The 19,730-nt window shown below is 38.7% G+C and overlaps 1 protein-coding gene and 2 long non-coding RNA genes across 3 annotated transcripts in view; all 3 read left to right on the top strand.

Annotated features, from left to right (window-relative positions):
- LOC118216581 overlaps positions 1-19,730 on the top strand; it is a 50,804-nt gene that overhangs the window by 27,505 nt on the left and 3,569 nt on the right. Inside the window, exons 10-15 of the mRNA XM_035397892.1 lie at positions 8,215-8,491; positions 8,707-9,009; positions 9,431-9,538; positions 9,790-9,870; positions 11,437-11,517; positions 12,057-12,103. Of these exons, the coding sequence (XP_035253783.1) occupies positions 8,215-8,491; positions 8,707-9,009; positions 9,431-9,538; positions 9,790-9,870; positions 11,437-11,517; positions 12,057-12,103 (897 nt within the window). The remainder of the gene's footprint in view (positions 1-8,214; positions 8,492-8,706; positions 9,010-9,430; positions 9,539-9,789; positions 9,871-11,436; positions 11,518-12,056; positions 12,104-19,730) is intronic.
- LOC118216583 lies at positions 52-2,629 on the top strand. The gene is made up of 2 exons (XR_004763037.1): positions 52-735; positions 1,447-2,629. It is a non-coding gene; the product is annotated as an uncharacterized LOC118216583 (long non-coding RNA).
- On the top strand, positions 4,597-7,406 carry LOC118216584. The gene is made up of 3 exons (XR_004763038.1): positions 4,597-5,169; positions 6,348-6,659; positions 7,235-7,406. It is a non-coding gene; the product is annotated as an uncharacterized LOC118216584 (long non-coding RNA).

The following is a 19,730-nucleotide window of genomic DNA, read 5'->3' as shown; positions in this document are numbered from 1 at the left end:
ACACTGCCAACACCCATCACTGAACCTGGGGAGCCAAAGCCAGGTACTATGCTCCAACCACAGGCACAGGATCCATTACAACTGAGGGGAAGACACTAAACCACCTAGGTTCTACAGTCAAATTTAAAGTCTCACCTGCATACAAGCCAGTCTAACAAACAATTCATAAAAAACCATTGTGGGTGACATGTCTCTCTGTCTCTTCCCAAAACTATGCATATGCCTCCAACCACACCTATGTGAGCTCACTTAAAGGGCTAGTTCACATATTTTAGACCCAGATCCATTGAGTTTTTCACCGCAAATTATGTAATAAATCGGGCTCAAGCCCTCCGAAATTGAGTACACGTAAAAAATGTGAACTATCCCTTTAAGGCTTAAATTAACTCAACAAAAGACATAGATGTCTTAAGATCTTATCATACTGAAGTTTCAATATGAGAACAGAATCTGAATTAAATCTGAAAACGGATTACACCAGACACATTGAATCTGAGAGCAGACTACATCAGACACATTGAATCTGAGAGCAGACTACATCAGACACATTGAATCTGAGAACAGGCTACATCAGACACATTGAATCTGACAACAGGCTACATCAGACTCAGTAACCATATGTTCTCTCTCACACAGGATGGAGCACTGAGACAGTGGTCAGGGTGGTGATTGTAGTGCTGGCCACCCTGGGAATGCTAAAGGTTCTTATGTGGTACTGCAGGAGACGCCCAGCAAGTAAGCACACTAGCACTGGGACACAATAGCCAAGTGCTCAACATTTTTCAGTTTTGAATGAAGACAGGGGACCCTGGTACTGAAACCAACTGTTCAAAGTATCTTATGACAAGAAATAATTCTCCACCCTCTTTCTTCTTAATTTTACAAAAATCAACAGATGGTGGTTGCATGTCAGCTAAATAGCATAAATGTTAGAATATGTTAGAATGCTGTTAGACATGTTGGAAGATAAAAAGGTAAATAAGCATCATTAATCATCCAATAAAAAAATATCTGAATAAAATCTAATCCAGGAAAATACAGCACTAACGATTACTCACAAAGCCACCAACTGTAAATGACAGTTTCTGAGTATGTCTGAGTGAACAGGTTTCAGCAGTAGAACTTCCAGTGTGCTTTTACTTAAATGTGGATTGTTCAGCCTTGGTCCTGAACGATAATACTTAGTAAGCATTTGGTGAGAAAACACACTGTAGTGCACATCTTTAAGGCTTTATGCCGAATTATGACAAGAGTGGCAGAGGCACGCACATCTGCAGTCCTTAATTAGGGCAGGTCTGGAATGGAACAGCAATCAAAGCTACAATGAGTCAAAGCACCCACACACTGTAACCCTTGCTTTGATTTGAGCGAAAGTTGTCACTACCATGTTTCCCCAAGAACAGCGTCTGATAAAGACTGAACAGTTTCCCGTTTCCATTGTTGCAGGTGAGCTTGACAACCAAGAGTCAGCACAGCCTGAGGAGTGATCATATCAGCAAAGCCCTAGAGGACCAATGCAATGGAGAGCTTCCCTCATATGTACAGCTCCCATTGATGTGTATAAATACGTCTTTAAGCTGTGCAGAATTTAGCCTTCAAAAAGGAAGAGAACAGATAGGAACGTTTTTCAATTTTAATAAAACATAAAGAGCATATTGTAAAATGCAAAATATTTTCATTTTAAAGAACCATTATTAGTGCTGGTCAAATATATAACAGACACAACCAACTCCCATTTCACCTATCATTAACAAAAGGGCTTCAGCCTACAGCTGACTGGCTGATCAACAGGAACCATCAGAACTGTCATCTCTCCTGATTGATGTGTGTTGCTATACCAACGCAGAAAGTATTTATGAGTGATCAAAACATCCTTTTCTGTCTTCCCACTCAAGGATTCTCTGATTATGTTGTTAATTTTCTAAAACTTTTTTTTTTACTTCTTCACACGGATCTCACAGATCTTTATTGTTAAGTATTCCATTTTGCTGGATTTAGCTAAATCTGTGGTGACTGGTGGTCAAAAATGTTTGTATTCACGCTCCAAATACCATAGTTCAAATCTAGCTGAAGATACTTCTAGGAGCACGTTGCGTGCATATTTTTCTTAAAAGATTAATCCAGCGGTAGTGTACTTTGGAGAACGATAGAGACACACCGTAATATTGACCCACATATCAAACCTAATTTGAATGGTGCTTTTTGGAGTTTTGGTCAAGTTCAAGTTCCTTTGCGTGTGTCATCACATGTGAACACTTGGCAGGACTGTTGCACCCAACAGCATTTAGCCTATAAAAGAGCAATTACAGAATCCAAACCCAGTGAAATGATGTTGCCACAAAAACTCCATCATTTAAAGGATTAACACTTTAATTGCTGTATATTACTTACATCTCCAGTTCTTGAAAAATGACAGAAAATGTTTGTTTTAAAAGGTTATTTTATAGTGTTTTCGGTTCAAATGCTATTGCATTCTTTAATAATTATTATGCTTGGGATGTGCACAATACCTAGTTGTTTATCGCTAATTTATTCATGATGCTTTTGTGAGTTAATTTTATCTTAGTTATAAATAGCTCAGCATACAAATATCACTGTCAAAATAAAAATGTGTTGATTTGTTGATTTATTTTCTATTTGTTTTTCTTTACATGACAAGGAAAATTAGCACATTGTGCTGAAAATTCCATCATGTCGATTTCTATCAATTACACTTTATTTTGTGAATTGCACAGCAAATGTCAATATCCAAACATTAATAACACATCATAGCAAATCATCCTGCTGGGGTGAAAACTTGCATTGGCATTGAAATAGCATTACACAATTTATAATAACTAATAACAAAACAATAATATACAGCCTTCTATGTGAGAGGCAAGGATAGTTTTCAAAATCACATTTCTTTGGGATCCTGGATTTTCCAATGTTTTACATTAAAACTGTGACTGAACAATAACATGTTAGAGGACCACCAGCAACTTCAAAAATACAATGATTTAAAAGTGCTGAATGGAAGAAATGTCTTTATTTGGGAACATCTGAACCCAATAGTGAGATGTGATCGGATGCAGCTGCCCAAAATCAATAAGACACTGTTAGTGATTCTGTACCTGAAGAGCATTGCAAAGGGTTAACACTGTACTTTCCCTACCTTCAATACATCTCTTTAATCTTCATTTCATGCCACAATCCAACTGGATGCTAATTAAAACAATATTTAGGTCTATACTAAACAAACAATTTTTCTACCAATGCAATTTATAGATAAACACTTTTCTCCCTGTAATATTAAAATACCAAGCCAGAACAAAGACGGTGCATTCTATAGCCTGAAGTAAAAGTGTTATATGCCACAAGACACTGCCAGCAAGTCCAGCAAGTTTGTGCGGAATGTTCCAGAATACAGCTGTGACACATTCAGTGTTCAGCTGAAGGATGAACCAACACTTTTTCAAAGTACTAAGCACCTTGGTTTATTAATAACTAAAGACAACATGCTGCCAGACCAGCTACCCAACCAGCCACCGACAGCACATACAGCGTCTTCTGGGCCAAACCGTGTGAGATTTCTCTGTCCCTCAGCCCCAGTGTCACTGCAGGCAGAGCAGATAAAAGTGAGTCCTGATTACCTGGTTGCCTACAGCTGTGACTGCAGGCCAAATGAACCACTTCCCCCAGCCCTTGGCCTACAGTTACTACAGTAATCACACTTCTCCTCCAAAATAGCTTTGATAGAACAGTTGGCACTTCCTGTTTTTTGAGCCATTTCCTGTGAAGTATACCATGTTAAAAGGCTGGACAGCAGTAAGAAGGGCTGTGCAGGGCATCAGCCATGGCAATGGTGACTGCCACACACAGAAAAGCAGACAAAAGACTGTATCATGCTGCATGCAAACACAACAAAATACATCACATGGTAGCCTGCTACATGTAGCCTGCTACATGAAAGTCAAATCATGATGAAAAAAATAAAAGAACTAGACAATCAGGAAAACTTGTATCCGGGGTATTGATCTAAACACCATACATGCGTTGTTTCTTGTCAGTTGGTTGTCCTTTAGCCATGATCTAAGTGTACTGGCAAAGGAGTGATGTGATGGGCATGTTTGTGTGGTGTGATGCAGGGCTGGGAGTGGCCACTGATCACATGGCGAACAGACGTTTGGCTTTCTGCTTTTTGTTGGCAATAAAAAGCCAACCCAACAGGATCCTCCACCAAACAAGGAAAAAAGGCCAATCTGTCAACCAAACATTTCTCAGGCAAAGTAATAACAAAACTCAGAAACAACGACTTGTACCCACAGCAGCCCATCACGTCACTCCCCCTAAGCTCTCTCCTTTAGGCCTGAGCACCAGGCCTTTTATTAGGCCCAATGATCAGGTAATAGGCCACAGATGTAGTGACTACAATACAGCACAGCTGTGTCCATACCTGTGTGTGGGGCTGGTGCTGCCCCCTGGTGGACAGCAGCAACCCAACCCCACCTGGCATCATAAAGGCTAGTGGCAGCGTGGCTAGAACTGTGAGTTGCTAAAAGTGCTTTTCCTTCCTGAAACTACAGTGTTCCCCTTTTCCAGAGATCGGGTTGAGCTAATATTAGATTTCTGTAAAAGCATTTAAGGTGGAGGCTCCCAATATATGATTATGTTTGCAACTGAACATTCTAATGCTGATGTACCAATCGCTGCTGGAAATCAAAAGCAATGGAGTCCTAGAACACTGACTCAGAACATTGAAGAAACATTCCAAAAAACCTACCCTTCAAAGAGTTTATCTTTACAAAGGTAGTGTGTGGAGGTGGAGGAGTGGAGGTTAATAAGACACATGTCTGTGCTTATTACAGTGTTTTCCCAGCTCAGACAGTTGTGACATCTAAGGACATAGCAGTGATGGTGGCTATTTAGCTTTCTGTCTAAGCTCTTAAGCGTTTATTTGCTCACAGACTCAATGCATTTCAGTCTGGTTTTGCTTCCTTGCACCCAGCTTGTCAGGCAATGTGTCAGATGAGGTACTTCCTCTTATTTTGGCCATTTCCTGTAAAGTATACCTGTGTAAAATGGCTAGGCACCAGTATGAAGGGCTGAATAGAGCATCAGCCATGGCAATGGTACTGTTGTGGACCCTGTTGTGGATATCAGGATAATGTCACAGACTTTCAGCTGAAGGTGAGTCCCTCTTTCTGCCTCAATCTTATATTCATTAATTTATTAATTGATTCATATATAATCCTCATAAATATGCACCCAAATGTACAAGAATAAAACAGTATCACATTCAATAAATTGTCAATTTATTATACTATGGAAGAGTAAAGCATGTTACAGTCACATAGCAGAACATGGAAAAAGACATGTCACAGAGACTGCTACTACTACTGTATATGAATAGATTCAGACTCTCTTCTTTTGTTTTTTTTTTTTGTTTTCAGTTTAAAATTCAAGAGGAAGTCACTATAATATAGTCTCATACTGTAGGAGCACATTGAGAAACCCTATAATATAAAAATGCACACATTTAAATAAAAACAGTCTTAATTATATCTTATTTATAAGGACTATCACATAAATACTACTGATACTACTATATTAAATGATCCAGACTCTTCTTTCTTTTTTGTATGTTTGTTTTTAGATTAAAGTTCAAGAGGTAGCAAAAGTTTCAAAGTTTCAGCATATTAACTTTATCAGTGAAATTACTTTATATTCCAGTACCAAGCAGTTACACAGACTTTCAAATAGGAAATTATATTATTAAATTATTAATGATAGCGTCATTGATATTGTGATTAAAGCAGTATACATGCTGTAATATATGCAAATTCAAGACATAGTATCGTAACTTTATCATTAAGACAGATTTACAGCCACTCCAAACACTATCCATAATGATGCATGCCCTTCAGTGGTAAAATTCATAAAACACAAACATTATCAGAATCTAAGAATGTTCATTTCTGATAAAAAGCAGAGCAAACAGTTCTTCCTTCCACTAGGAGGCAACTGCATGATGTTGAAAAGAAAAAGAATATCTTTGCTACATGCTGCAACCACATTAGGACAGAATAAAGTAATGATGCAGATCTTGGGACTAAAAGCATGACTATAATCGGTACATGCAATACTTTTCCATTCTAGCGTAAAATATAGCTCAAATATTCATTACAGCTATTACATTTTAAGTCTATTTATAGATCTGTTTAATCCTCCAGACTAACCTGGGTTAAATCATCTGTTGTTTACCTTTAATGCACTAACTGTAATTTGCCTCTATATTTAAATGCAATATTATCATGTCTTGTGCTCGGTTGGATCTCTGTATTTGGTATATTATTCTCTTACTGCAGTGTTGGTACAGTACAAATACTTTCATTCTGGGGAGATACAGAGGGTCTCTCTACAAGCCCCTGCTGAGACCAACGGGACAGAATTCATCTGGAAGTGGACGTCACATGATGGAAGCTACACAAACACTCGGATAATAACTATACGGTCCAATGGAACATATTCATGGAATATGAAGAAGGAGTCTATTTTAAAACAAAGGAAGTACGACATTTATCTGCGAGCAAATTGGAAAGATGCAGGAGTTTTTACTTTTAGTCAAACTAAACCAGAGGAAGTGAACTTGGCTGTGGCTGAAGTGTTCGCTGTAGAAGGTAAATGCACTATTTCATGTAGTTTGGAAATGATGACATTACAAATAAGAAGACATATATTTTCTAAATAATATAAGACAAATGTAAAACAAAGTTGAGGTATATCTTTCTTTTTTACTTTTTAAAGGTTGAATCTGAAATTAGATTGAAATATTATGTAAAGTCATTCATATATAATGTGTTAAATGAACTTTTACAGAGTACATATGGTTCCTATTGAACTCATATGCACTCTGGTAGAGTTAAATTAACACTGGTCATTTTACGGTGTGAATAATAGGTCAATGTACCAGGAACAGCTTAATTGGACAAGTAAAGTGCCTCGTGTTTCTCATGTTGTGACACAGTGATATGATATGTGATATATTATGAGGAAATAGATCAGATTAGTCTATTTTTTGAGCAATACACACTACAAAAACCAAAGTTCCATCTCTCCATAGAATTCCCAACACAGAGCTGGAGGACTGTATATTGCTTTAAATTTGATGACTGGTTTTGAGATGTAGGCCACGCAATGATTTGAGGAAAATGTTGACAGTATTCTATAAATCAATTGCTCTTTGCTCCTGCAGTGAAACCATTTCACATGGACACAGTAAATGAAGGTTCTGATGTGGTCATGAGCTGTGAAGTATCACACCGTCCAGATTCAGCTACACTGGACTGGGAAAGGGACAGAGAACCTACTGCTAACACAACGCTGATCTACAACAACACTGCCCACATCATCATCCACAGTGCTGATCGATACAGTGAGGGATCATATTACTGCACACTCAGATGGAATGGAGTACGTATTTTCAGCATTCCCAGGACACTTCAAGTCTATGAAGGTATTTTACTATGGATACGGTCTTCACTGGAGCATTTACAAAATCATCCTGAGTTTCAACCTATTTTCATGAGCAAACTTATGACTGTGAAACATACATCATTCATTAAGATAAAGCAAGTAATGTCTCCCTAATTATCTTAAGACTCCAGTATAATAGATGCAGGATTGCATATTAAGTAGGAAATCTTGGGTTTCCATATTTTTTTAAAAACTTGTCAGAAACACTATTCGCAGTTTACCACAGTATAACAATAAGGGCTGCCAAAGGTTTAATACTTTTTTTTAAACTACAATTTGTGTATCAGACTACCAAAGTCAAGGTGCTAAAGGTTAATTTTCCTGGACCTGGTTATACTCACAAAAAATAATCTGACTGAGATTATTATATTTTTCTGTTGACCTTCAGTTGATTGTACTGTGAACAGACACAAAGTAGGCAGGTTGTTATTTTGGTCTGTACAAATGGTACAGATATACACATGTAAACTCCAGGATAGACCTGGACTACCAAATATTTGGCTGCACTGCCAGATTTGGTTAGTTGGCAACCCAGAGGAATATAATTTAATTTGGTTCAACATCCCTGGAAGGGCTGCTGGTTGGCTCATTCAGCTACAGCACCAATATGTGTACAGACACTCATGCTAACCACAGCTTTATTTCCCAGGTACATATGAAACACAACGCACTCTGTACAGAAGTTTGAACAGCAGTGAGGCAGTGCTAGCCTGCCGTTCTCTGAACTCATTCAGAACAGTTTACTGGAGATGGGAGGCATTGCAAAGGTCTGATCTAACCCTTGTGGCCTCAGCTGAAAAACAAAAGAGTGCTTTGATTTCCATGGAGATAGATAAAGAGAGATTCTCATCTGAGGGCTTTGATGGGTCTAATTTTCCTCTGAGAATCTCACCAGTGAAGTTTGGAGACAGTGGAATGTACTTTTGTTACTCTGAACACTTCCTGATGGCCACAGTAATGCTGGTAACTGTTCAGGGTAAGTTTGCACTTCAGGTTTGGCTGATGCTTACACAATTTACAGGACTGAATATATAACAGCATATGTTAACATGATGCTTATTAAAATAGCCTTTTAAACAATAGTCTGTGTCATGCAATATAACAGACTACAGCCATTTGCAAACAGTAAGCAACAGAAGCATTGATTCCAATTCATGAAGGTAGTACACCTACATGCATGTGCTCTCTCAGTCTCTGCAGTGCCCCCTGGTGGTCTGTCCAGGAATCAGTCAGTTGTGCTGAACTGTGAGATATCACAGATGATCAGCTCTGTGACCCTGGCCTGGCTCCGGATGAAGGGGGGCAGGGGCGAGCTCATAAAACAGGAGGTCCTGAGTGAGAGGTACCCAAAAACGATGCTCAGTCTCACCCTGCCCATTCTGAGCAGAGACCAGCTTCACTGGGCCTGTGCAGTGTTCACAGGGAGCATGCTCAGAGCACAGGTCCCCCTCACACTGCCAACACCCATCACTGAACCTGAAGAGCCAAAGCCAGGTACTAAACTCCAACCACAGGCAACAGGATTCATTACAACTTAGGGGAAGACACTAAACCACCTAGTCTCTATAGTCAAATGCAAAGTCTCACAAGCATACTAGCAATAAATAAATAAGAAAACTCTTCTATTTTCCTGTAATAAAATATGCACAGTAACAATATTAAAAAGCGTGAGTCTAGCCAAGTCATGTACCAATGCCACTCAAACAGAAAACAGAAGTGCTTAACTCAATATGATGTGCACGCACCTATCATTTTATTTGACAAAATAAGAATTTTTACGTTTAATATGGCTGAATAATGAATGTAACTTTTAATATAACCTAGTAATTAATTAACTTTTAATAGCTAAATAAATAAGAATATTCTCCCCATTCTGAGCTCCCTAGTTAAGTTTCCTTCTTTTGTGCCAACACAGATAATGGCAGGGTGCAGGTGATCGGTTTGGCCTGTACTGCTGCTGTGTGTGTTGGAGTGCTGTTGCTGTTAGGAGGTCTGTTGTTTTGGCATCTGAAAACAGCAGCAGGTAAATGCTTCTCATTCTGTTTACCATTCTCTCTGACAGAGCTTTCTAGAGCACTCACACTACAACATTTCTTTGAACTCTGCTCAGATAGTACAGTGTTATTAAATGCATTGTTTTTAAATTATGTTTTTCATTTTTTCTTTTGATATAATTGGAAACAAACCAATGCCATACACAAGATCAACCAAATATGTCCAATCAGTTCCCAGAGAGATCATTTACAGTTTGCTTAACTGTTTTTTCCCTCTCAGGTTCCTCCTCATCACCAGCTGAAGGGAAAGGTGCAGCTGATCCAGTCTACAGTAACATCACAGATCTGCAGCAGGGTCAAGGTAGTGTAGAGGAACAAGGCTATTCACACGTAGCTTGAGTTAGTGCAGTAATGTAAGGGAACACACTACTTTACAGGCATTTATCATTTGCTCTCATATACACGGTGACTTATACAGCTTTTTGCATTTTAAAAACACAGCACCCATTTATACAGGTGGATATATACTGGAGCTATACAGTACCTTGCTCAAGGGTACAGTAGCAGTGTCCTACCTGGGAATCACACCTGCTACCTTTCGGTTATAGATTACAATAGATTACAGTACAGAATGTATTTATAGGCCACGTATGGCATGATCATAGTAAAGATTGAATCATACTTCATAAATTTGCCTGAGTGATCAAAAATGTAACATGGCTCAGTGCTCCTTATATGGTAAATCATATACCAAAAGCTACCAAAAGATCAACTGGCTTAACTGAACTATTGATACGCTGCATGAACCGGTGAACTAATTCACGGGAAAGCTTGCATTATGGGCCAGTTTCTAATCCTAGACTAAATTCAAAACTCCACTTAGCCCAGTAATAAGCTTAATCTGTGTTAGTGAAACCGGCCCTGTGCGTTCCATGTGCCAAATGTGTGTGGGAAATTAATTACACTGAACAACTGGAATTGGGACCATTTTGGTGCATCAGACTGCACCTCTTGTACTTCAAAGGATGCACAACTGAGCAATACCTCATTATGTGTTTTTCTTATCAAAACAAAAGTGCATACCAGGGGTTGCACCTTTGCCATCTCTTAAAAGGAGGCTGAGTTGCAGGTATGCCTGGACTTCCACATCCCGGACCATGTTAATCAGATCCGTTAATTGACCCAGGTCTGATAAAAATGCAGATTTAATTCTGGCCAAAATCATTTGTAAAATATGATGGATATGAGATTGTACTGACAGCACATAACCGGCCTTTTCCTGTCAGGGTTAGAGGGTGGGTTTGAGGTTGTGGCTGCATCAATTAAACCTCATACTCACTCGCGGTTGTAGTTTAAAAACGGAAGTGTTCGAGGCCTCATGCACACACACACCAGCATTAAAACCCGTTTCAAAAACCGTTTTGGCTTCTTTAAACAATTAGAGTAAAGGGAGGAAGTGGGACTGTGGGGGAAAGGATTCAGTAAAAATAGGTCACTTGGTCGTGAGACGTATAATTTCTAAACCAGAGGTTTGTTTGCTACAAATGTCCACAAGAGGGTGGTATGCACCAAAAAGAAGACTCACACTTTTAATGTGAAGCAGAGGTGGAAAAATCTAGGTTCAGAAAGCAAAAATCCTCCCCAGTATTTTGTTGCAATCAAGTTGATTTGCTAATTAGCACAATCTTTCAGCCAGGAGGTAAAACTAATAAGCTGGTAAAGTACAAGGGGGGAAGAAATATGACAGAGCTTTTTCTTTCTGTCCCCTGGACTTTCAACCTCTGCAGTTCAGACACTGTGTACAAGCACGAACGGGGTCCTGGAGTCACAGGCTCAAGCGGGGGCCACATATATCTGTATTATACATTTCATACGTTCATATATGTGTATTTTCATGAATATATTTTATACATTTTCTTACTAATAGGAAACCCAGATACCCCTAAAGAGGAGAATGACAGTGAGGAGCTCCAATACCTGATATTTTCCTTGACCACTCCCAGTCTGGGTAAGTTTGTTATACTTAGTGTTATCCTAATAAAATGGGTATATTACTCTTGCCAGTTTGAGATTTCTCCAGTGAATACAATGGGAGTAACATCTTAAGTTTGGGCACACATTATGAAAGGGGTGCAAACCCTCTTTCCTGGAGCGCTGGTGGTGGCTTTTATTCCAACCAATTATTCTGGTCTAATTTCCTAAACCACTGTTTTCACCAATGCTGTTCACTCCACTGCTGAAATGCTCCAACTAAAGATATACTTTGTTTAATCTGCAGCTGCAGCTCCTAGCTTCTCTAAAATTTCAGAGCAAATAAATGATTGAGATAATTAAATCATTACAAGCAGACAGTCTAATGGAATCCTGAAACAGATAAGCCTGTGTTGCCCATCCAACTAGCAAAAGCAATATGCAGTACTGGGGGTTCACAAATGTGGTGCTGGTTAGTCACAAGTTCTGCTGGTTTTTGTTTTATACTTAAAACAAGCAACTAATTCAGTCCCAATAATTACTGTTTGATCTCTTCACTGCTGTTTGGTGTTGCAGACCCTCACAGACAACAACGGAGGCAGTTGAACCCCCAGTCTCATTCTGTAAGTATGTTCCCTGAGATACTCAGGAGAATAACCATAAGGATTTTCTGTTCATCTGCATATCATAATGCAGGCACTGCGTATCATATTCATACAACCAATAAAATATGGTTACATTTTGTGTATGGATGGTCCACTTTGTTGAAAAGTTTGAATTTCATTGATTTCATTGTTCTAAGTTCATATTTAAGATTCTGATATGTCATATTTCTGCAGGAACAAGAAGAAAATGATAAAGTGATCTATGCAAGTGTCTGCAAAATGTAATATGAATAACATTTCAATGATTCAAATGGATAAATGAAACAAAAAGCCCACATTTAAAGTTAACATTTGAAGTTTGTACAGTGCAACTGTGTCACGTTTTCGAGGGGGTTGGACCCAGGCACAGAGTGAAACACACGAAACTCAAGAGGTAAAAGAAAATAAAGACTTTACTACAAAAAAAAGGTAAACACAAACAGGGAACAGAAAAGGCCACTATGGGTAAAAACACAAACTCCAAAATCTCTAAGAACAGAAAACAAGAGGAACTCAAAACACGGGCAGGGCAGAACACAGGCAGGCAGAGTACACGGGTAGAAGCACACACACGAAACGGAAGCAGGACAAAGCGGGCAGGTACATAAAGTGAGAAACAAACACAAGGAATCAGCACCCGAGTCAAGGCGACAAAGAACTTAAATAGACAGAGTTAACAAGACACAGGTGAACTCAAAGAACAATCAAACCAGAAAATGAGGGGATAACAATACACCAGTGGGAGCAATGAGACACAATCAGAAACAATAATAAAATAATTGAAAGCAATAATACAAATAACAGGGGAATGAGCAGGACACAAAACAGAAGTGCCGCCATCTGGTGGCCCAACAAGGAAAAACAGACAGAAACAGAACCATGACAAACTCAGTTAGATGAAAAAAGACAATCTGCAGATCTTACCAAGATCTGCTACTATGTGAATATGCCACTGTTGCATTCTGTTTTGCTAAAGGAAGCTTTTACATGTATCTGATAATATTTAGATTTTGACTGTGAACAACACAGCTGTATTCTGGAAAATATATACATTAATAAGTTGTTTCTGTACTGTTTTTTGCAGTTTTATTTTTTCTTTTTCTTGTGTACTCCGATTTGTTGACTAATTGATGTATGAACAGCAGGGAGTGATATTGTTCAAGAAATAAGCAACATATTTATGTACAGGGTAGTAGTGTCTGGATATGGCGGTGTGCTCTTCAGTGTGCTTTTAACTGTTGTTAAGAAGTATACTTTTTATTTTTAGTAATAAAACAGCTGTGAAAAAGAACTGCATTATTAATTATTATAAGAACCCAAAATAAAACACAGTGACTGTGACACCGGCAGCACATGCAGTGTTTTCTGGGCCGAATGAACCACTCCCCCCAGCCCTCTGCCTGCAGTTACCACAGTAACCACACCTCTCCTCCAAAATAGCTTAGAACAGTTGACGTTTCCTGTTTTTTGAGCCATTTCCTGTGAAGTATACCATGTTAAAAGGCTGGACAGCAGTAAGAAGGGCTGTGCAGGGCATCAGCCATGGCAATGGTGACTGCCACACACAGAAAAGCAAAAAGACTGTGGCATGCTGCATGCAAACATAGCAATATACAGCACATGGTAGCCTGCTACATGTTGCAATCAACATGAAAGTCATGATGAAATAAATAAAAGAACTAGACAATCAGGAAAACTTGTATGCGGGGTATTGGTCTAAATACCACACATGTGTTGTTTGTTGTCAGTTGGTTGTCCTTTAGCCATGATCTAAGTGTACTGGCAAAGGAGTGATGTGATGGGCAGGTTTGTGTGGTGTGATGCAGGGCTGGGAGTGGCCACTGATCACATGGCGAACAGACGTTTGGCTTTCTGCTGTTTGTTGCCAATAAAAAGCCAACACAGCAGAATTCTCCACCAAATCGTAAAAATCTCCTTTAGGCCTGAGCGCCAGGCCTTTTATTAGGCCCAATGATCAGGTAATAGGCCACAGATGTAGTGACTACAATGCAGCACAGCTGTGTACATACCTGTGTGTAGGGCCGGTGCTGCCCCTGGTGGACAGCAGCAACCCAACTCCCCACCTGGCATCATAAAGGCTAGTGGCAGCGTGGCTAGAACTGTGAGTTGCTAAAAGTGCTTTTCCTCCCTGGAACTATACAGTTCCCACTTTTCCACAGATCTGGTTGAACTAATATTAGATTTCGGTAAAAGCCATTAAGGTGGAGGCTCCATGTAATTAGAATGTTTGCAACTGAACATTCTAATGCTGACGTAACAATCGCTGCTGGAAATCAAAAGCAATGGAGTTCTAGAACACTGACTCAGAACATTGAAGAAACATTCCAAACCCTTCAAAGGGTTTATCTTTACAATGGTAGTGTGTGGAGGTGGGCCTGGCCATTTAGAATTTTATAAACAAGACACATGCCTGCGCTTATTACAGTGTTTTAGCTAGTTGTGACTTCTTAGGACATTGCAGTGGTGGTGTCTATTTGGCTTTCCTGTCCAGGGTCTTAAGGATTTATTTACACACAAACTCAAAGCATTTCAGTTTGGTTTTGCTTGCTTACACCCATTTGACAATGTGTCAGATGAGGTACTTCCTCTTTGTTCAGCCATTTCCTGTCAAGTATACCTTGTAAAAAGGTTAGACACCAATAAGAAGGGCTGCATACGGCATCAGCCATGGCAATGGTACTGTGGTGGACCCTGTTGTGGATATCAGGATACTGTCACATTCTTTCAGCCAAGGGTGAGTCCCTCTTTCTGTCTTAATCATATATTCATTAATTAATTTATTTATTCATATATAAAGTTCATGACAATGCAGCCAAATGTATAATAATAGAACCAAATTTAAATGGACAAATCGTCAATTTCTATATCGTCACTATAGAAGGGTAAAATATAATACAGTCACATAGCAGAACATGGAAAAAATGTCTTACTTTTAAACGTCTTATTTATAACAAAAAGTGTCACAGAGGCTGCTACTACTATATAAACTGATCCAGGCTTTTTCTTTGTTTGCTTGTTTTCTGTTTAAAATTCAAGAGGAAGCAAAAGGTTCAAAGTGACAGCATATTACTTTTATCAGTGAAATGGCTTTATATTCGATGCTAAGCAGCTACACAGACTTTTCAAATATGAAATTATATAATAACCATTAATGACAGTGTGATTAATATTGTTATTAAAGCATTATTCACACTGTAAAATATGCAAATTCAAGACATTTTTTTGCATAGTCACTTTATCATTAAGACAGATTTACAATCACTCCATACACTATCCACAACGGTCCATGTCTTTCAATGGTAAAATTCATAATACAAAAGCATTATAAGAAGCTAAAAATGTTCATTTATGATATAGAGTACTGTAAGCAGTTAAGGTTCGCTTTGCTAGCTCTCCACTAGTAGGCTACTACAGGATGTTGAAAAGAAAGAAAATATCTTTGCAATGTACCTCAACCACATTGAGGACAAAAAAGGTAATGATAATGATTTTGGGTCTAAAACTATGACTATAGCCGGTACAAGCAATACTTTTCCATCCTAGGCTAAAATATACCTCAAATATTCATTATAGGTGTGGGGATTATATTTTTATCTCAGGTTATAAATCTGGGATTAACTTTAATGAACTAACTGTACTTTGCCTCTATATTTAAATGCAATATTATCATGTCTTGTGCTCAGTTGGATCTCTGTATTTGGTATGTTCTTCTCTTACTGCAGTGTTGGTGCAGTACAAATACTTCCTTTCTGAGCAGATACGGGGGGTCTCTCTACCAGCCCCTGCTGAGACCAACGGGACAGAATTCATCTGGGAGTTGACGTCACATGATGGAAGCTACACAAACACTCGGATAATAACTATAGAGTCTAATGGAACGTATTCATGGAATTTGAAGAAGGCGAACATGTCTATTTCAAAAGAAGGAACATATGACATTATTCTCAGACCAGAGTTACAAAATGCAGGAGTTTTTACTTTTATTCAAACTAAACCAAAGAAAGTAGAAGTGGCCCAGTTTGAAGTGTTCGCTATAAAAGGTAAATTCGGGCTTTGATGCATTTTATAAATTATATTATTAATGAGATTATACAGTATCTCTCTCACACTATGTGTAAGAAATATAACACAAAGTTCAAGTTATATCTTGTATTTGACATTCAAAAAATCTGAAATTAAATTAAATTCATACACATTGTAAAGCTGCCCAGCAAAATGTTAAGTGTTAAATTAACTCGTACACATTTAACACGGTAGCCACTGAACACGTTTACTCTGTCACAGTTTAATTAACATTGGACATTTTACTGTGTGATTAATAAACCAATGTATGAGGAAAAGGTAGGTTGGATCATAGGGGAAAGTAGTGGCTCATAGTCCTCATGTTTGGACACAGTGCCTTATTAAATCTGAGGTTATATAGATCAGCATTGTCGATTTATTTAGAGTACATAGCACAACAAAACCAAGGTGAAAATTTTCACTTTATGGTTATATTTTTTCTTCCACCTCTCCATAGAATTCCCAGCAGAAAACTGGAGGACTGTATATTGCTTTAAATTTGATGGCTGGTTTTTTAGATGTAGCCCACACAAATGATTTGATAAAAAGGTTCACAAGCTTCTCTGAATCAATTGCTCTTTGCTCCTGTAGTGGAACCGTTGAGCTGGTCCAGAGAAAATGAAGGTTGTGATGTGATCAGGAGCTGTGAAGTATCACACCTTCCAGATTCAGCTACACTGGACTGGGAAAGGGACAAAGAACCTACTGCTAACACAACGCTGTTCTACAACAACACTGTCCACATCATCATCCACAGTGCTGACCAATACAGTGAGGGATCATATTACTGCACACTCAGATGGAACGGAGCACTTATTTTCAGCATTCCCAGTTCATTTGAAGTCAACAAGGGTATGTTACTATGGATACGGTATTCACTGGAGCATTTGCAAAAGCATCCTGAGCTTTAATCGTTTTTCATAAGCGAATTTATAACTGTGAATCACTTCTTTCATTACGATTAAAGATAAACCCAAGTAATGTCTCCATATTCGGTTTTGGTCTGTACAAATAGTACAGATATACACAAGTACACTCCATTATATACCAAGGGCCTCATTTATAAAAATGTTCTTAGATTTGTACTTAGTATTAAGATCATTTCCGACTTCCATTCGATTCATAAAAGATACTGAGCATTAATAACCTTGCTTACACAGGTTCTAAGAAGCCCATTTGTAACTTACGCACCTGTGATCTATAAATCTCAAATTAACTTAAAATTGACGGCACCTGAACATGCCTTAAAATCAGCGATTTCCCCTTATATAATGCTAGCACAAATGAGGGTTTAGTCAGGAATAACCATGGACCAAAAGAGAAAAGCCAGTTTTTTGGAAGATCATCATGCGCAAAAACGTCATTCCGGTCTCTGAAAACTCTCTCCTGTCTAAAAGCAGTTTTCAATGTCTTCCAATAACGCAAGAACAGCCATGGTCACTTTTTTCTAATTTGACACACTATTTATAGAACATCACATCCTGTTTTTAATTTAAAACACTTTGCGTCTGCCAATTAATCCCTCACACCTTTAATTGATAATTCCTATCAGATTGTTCATAAAGCTAATGCAAAGTTCACCACAGGCTTGCGTCCGAAACTGCAATACCTCTACATAACCATCAGGAAAATCACTTACATCAAGTAAGTGATAAGATCATTTCCACGTCAAAGTAAGGTTTTATAAATAACTACTTATATGTGGTTTTCTGCCTAAGTCATACTTAAAGGAGTACTATGGTGGTTGAATGTGACACTTCCCAGTTGTCTTCAGGCAACAACAAAACAAATGTGCATAATTTTTTTATTCTTCAGTCATTTCAATGTACTTTAAAACGTATTTTTCTAAGCCTAAATTTCCCACTATAAAAATTCACCCGAACCGTCTGGGCGTGGTAATGAGAACTGTCAGTTAGCTATAATTGACAGACCGTGCCCCGTTACCATAGCTACCCCCATGATACGCGCTCTCTTTGGGAGACTGAATTTTCACAAGCTAGCTAGCTTAGTAATATATCAAGTATCGATAGATAGCTAAGGTAAGGACGTTGACTTATATCCAATTATAATTTTTGCTATCTAGCTAGCCAAGTTAAGATAAAAGCACAACTATAACGTCCTCATAAAAGCAAACTAGCAAGCTAACGTTATCGATAACATTGCCTTATGAAAGCAAACCTCCTAGCTAGCTAACATTAGCTAGCTAGCTAAATGAATATAACCTGAAATAATCTAAAGGCACTCTAATTTAAGTGAACCTAACGTTAGTCAAATATTTGCATTGTCTGAACAGCAGGACGGTGTGTCCTGTCAGATTTCTTTGCGGGGCGTGGAAATGGGAGTGGTTACTGTATTCGTGACGTAGCAAAATGACAACTTTCTCAACCGGTTGAAAATAGGACGATGAATTTAAAACGCATATTTCTCCAAAAATACAGAACGGACATATTTAATACTTTGCTCATTGTGTTTCTTCAATGCCTCTTGTGCAAATAGCACATAAAACCGAGAAAGTGTGAAAATCACCATGGTACTCCTTTAAGATCAAAATTGATCGTAAGTCTGTTCTATAAATGAGGCCTTTGGACGACAAAAAATTGGGCTGGGCTGCCGGATTTGGTCATTTGGCAACCCAGAGGACAAAATAGAATTTGGTTCAACAGTCCTGGCTGTTTACTTGTGTTTGTAATCATGCACCAGAGCAGCCGTTTGTAGGGTTGCCAAGCAACTGAAGGGCTGCTGGGTGGCTCATTCAGCTACAGCACCACTCTGTGGTTCCTGGATGACCCCCCAAGGTCACGGATCAAATCTGGACCGTGCCAGTGCAGAAGGTTCAGTCAGTTAGGGGTCTGTGTTTCACTGCTCTCTAGCGCCCCCCACTGTTGGGGCGAGTGTTTGTGGACTGCATGCCAAAGCCGCATACGAGACGTGTTCCTTCGGCTCAACTACATGCGAGCTGGCTGTGGGCTGTGGAGTGAAAACAAGCAGGCTGGAGACACCACGTGTGAGGGACTGAGCGGCTGGGTAGTAATGGGGTATTCAGAATTAGGGTGGGAATTGGATATACTCAGCCCCATGTTTGGTGGACAAAAAAATAAAGAAAAAAACTATCTACGATGAAGTCACAACACTTGTTTAAAAATGACATATTAAGTATTTTAACATTTTAATGCTGAAATTCCTTCAAACAGTACATGCAAGTTTCCATCTGAGACAACGATAATGCACAAAAAATGAAACAATAGAGTAAATAAGGGATAAAATGTAAAGTAGAGGCTACCATATTGTAGGCACGGCTCACTCACCCATTAAATACAAATGAGTTACTATTGTAAGAAAAACTAATATATACTCATATACTCAAGATTCATTCTTTGTATAATCAGAAAATGTATGATCTCATACCTTAAAGGGTTAATTAGACAAGTAATATACCAGCATGTCCTGTATAGAAACAGACCGGCCAGGCTGCCTATAATAGCTTTCATGGTGGGAGGTGGGGTATTTATTGTAGGCTATTTTT

Source organism: Anguilla anguilla, chromosome 17 (assembly GCF_013347855.1).
Source record: "Anguilla anguilla isolate fAngAng1 chromosome 17, fAngAng1.pri, whole genome shotgun sequence".
NCBI lineage: Eukaryota > Metazoa > Chordata > Actinopteri > Anguilliformes > Anguillidae > Anguilla > Anguilla anguilla.
This window is presented reverse-complemented; position numbering and strand designations above follow the sequence as displayed.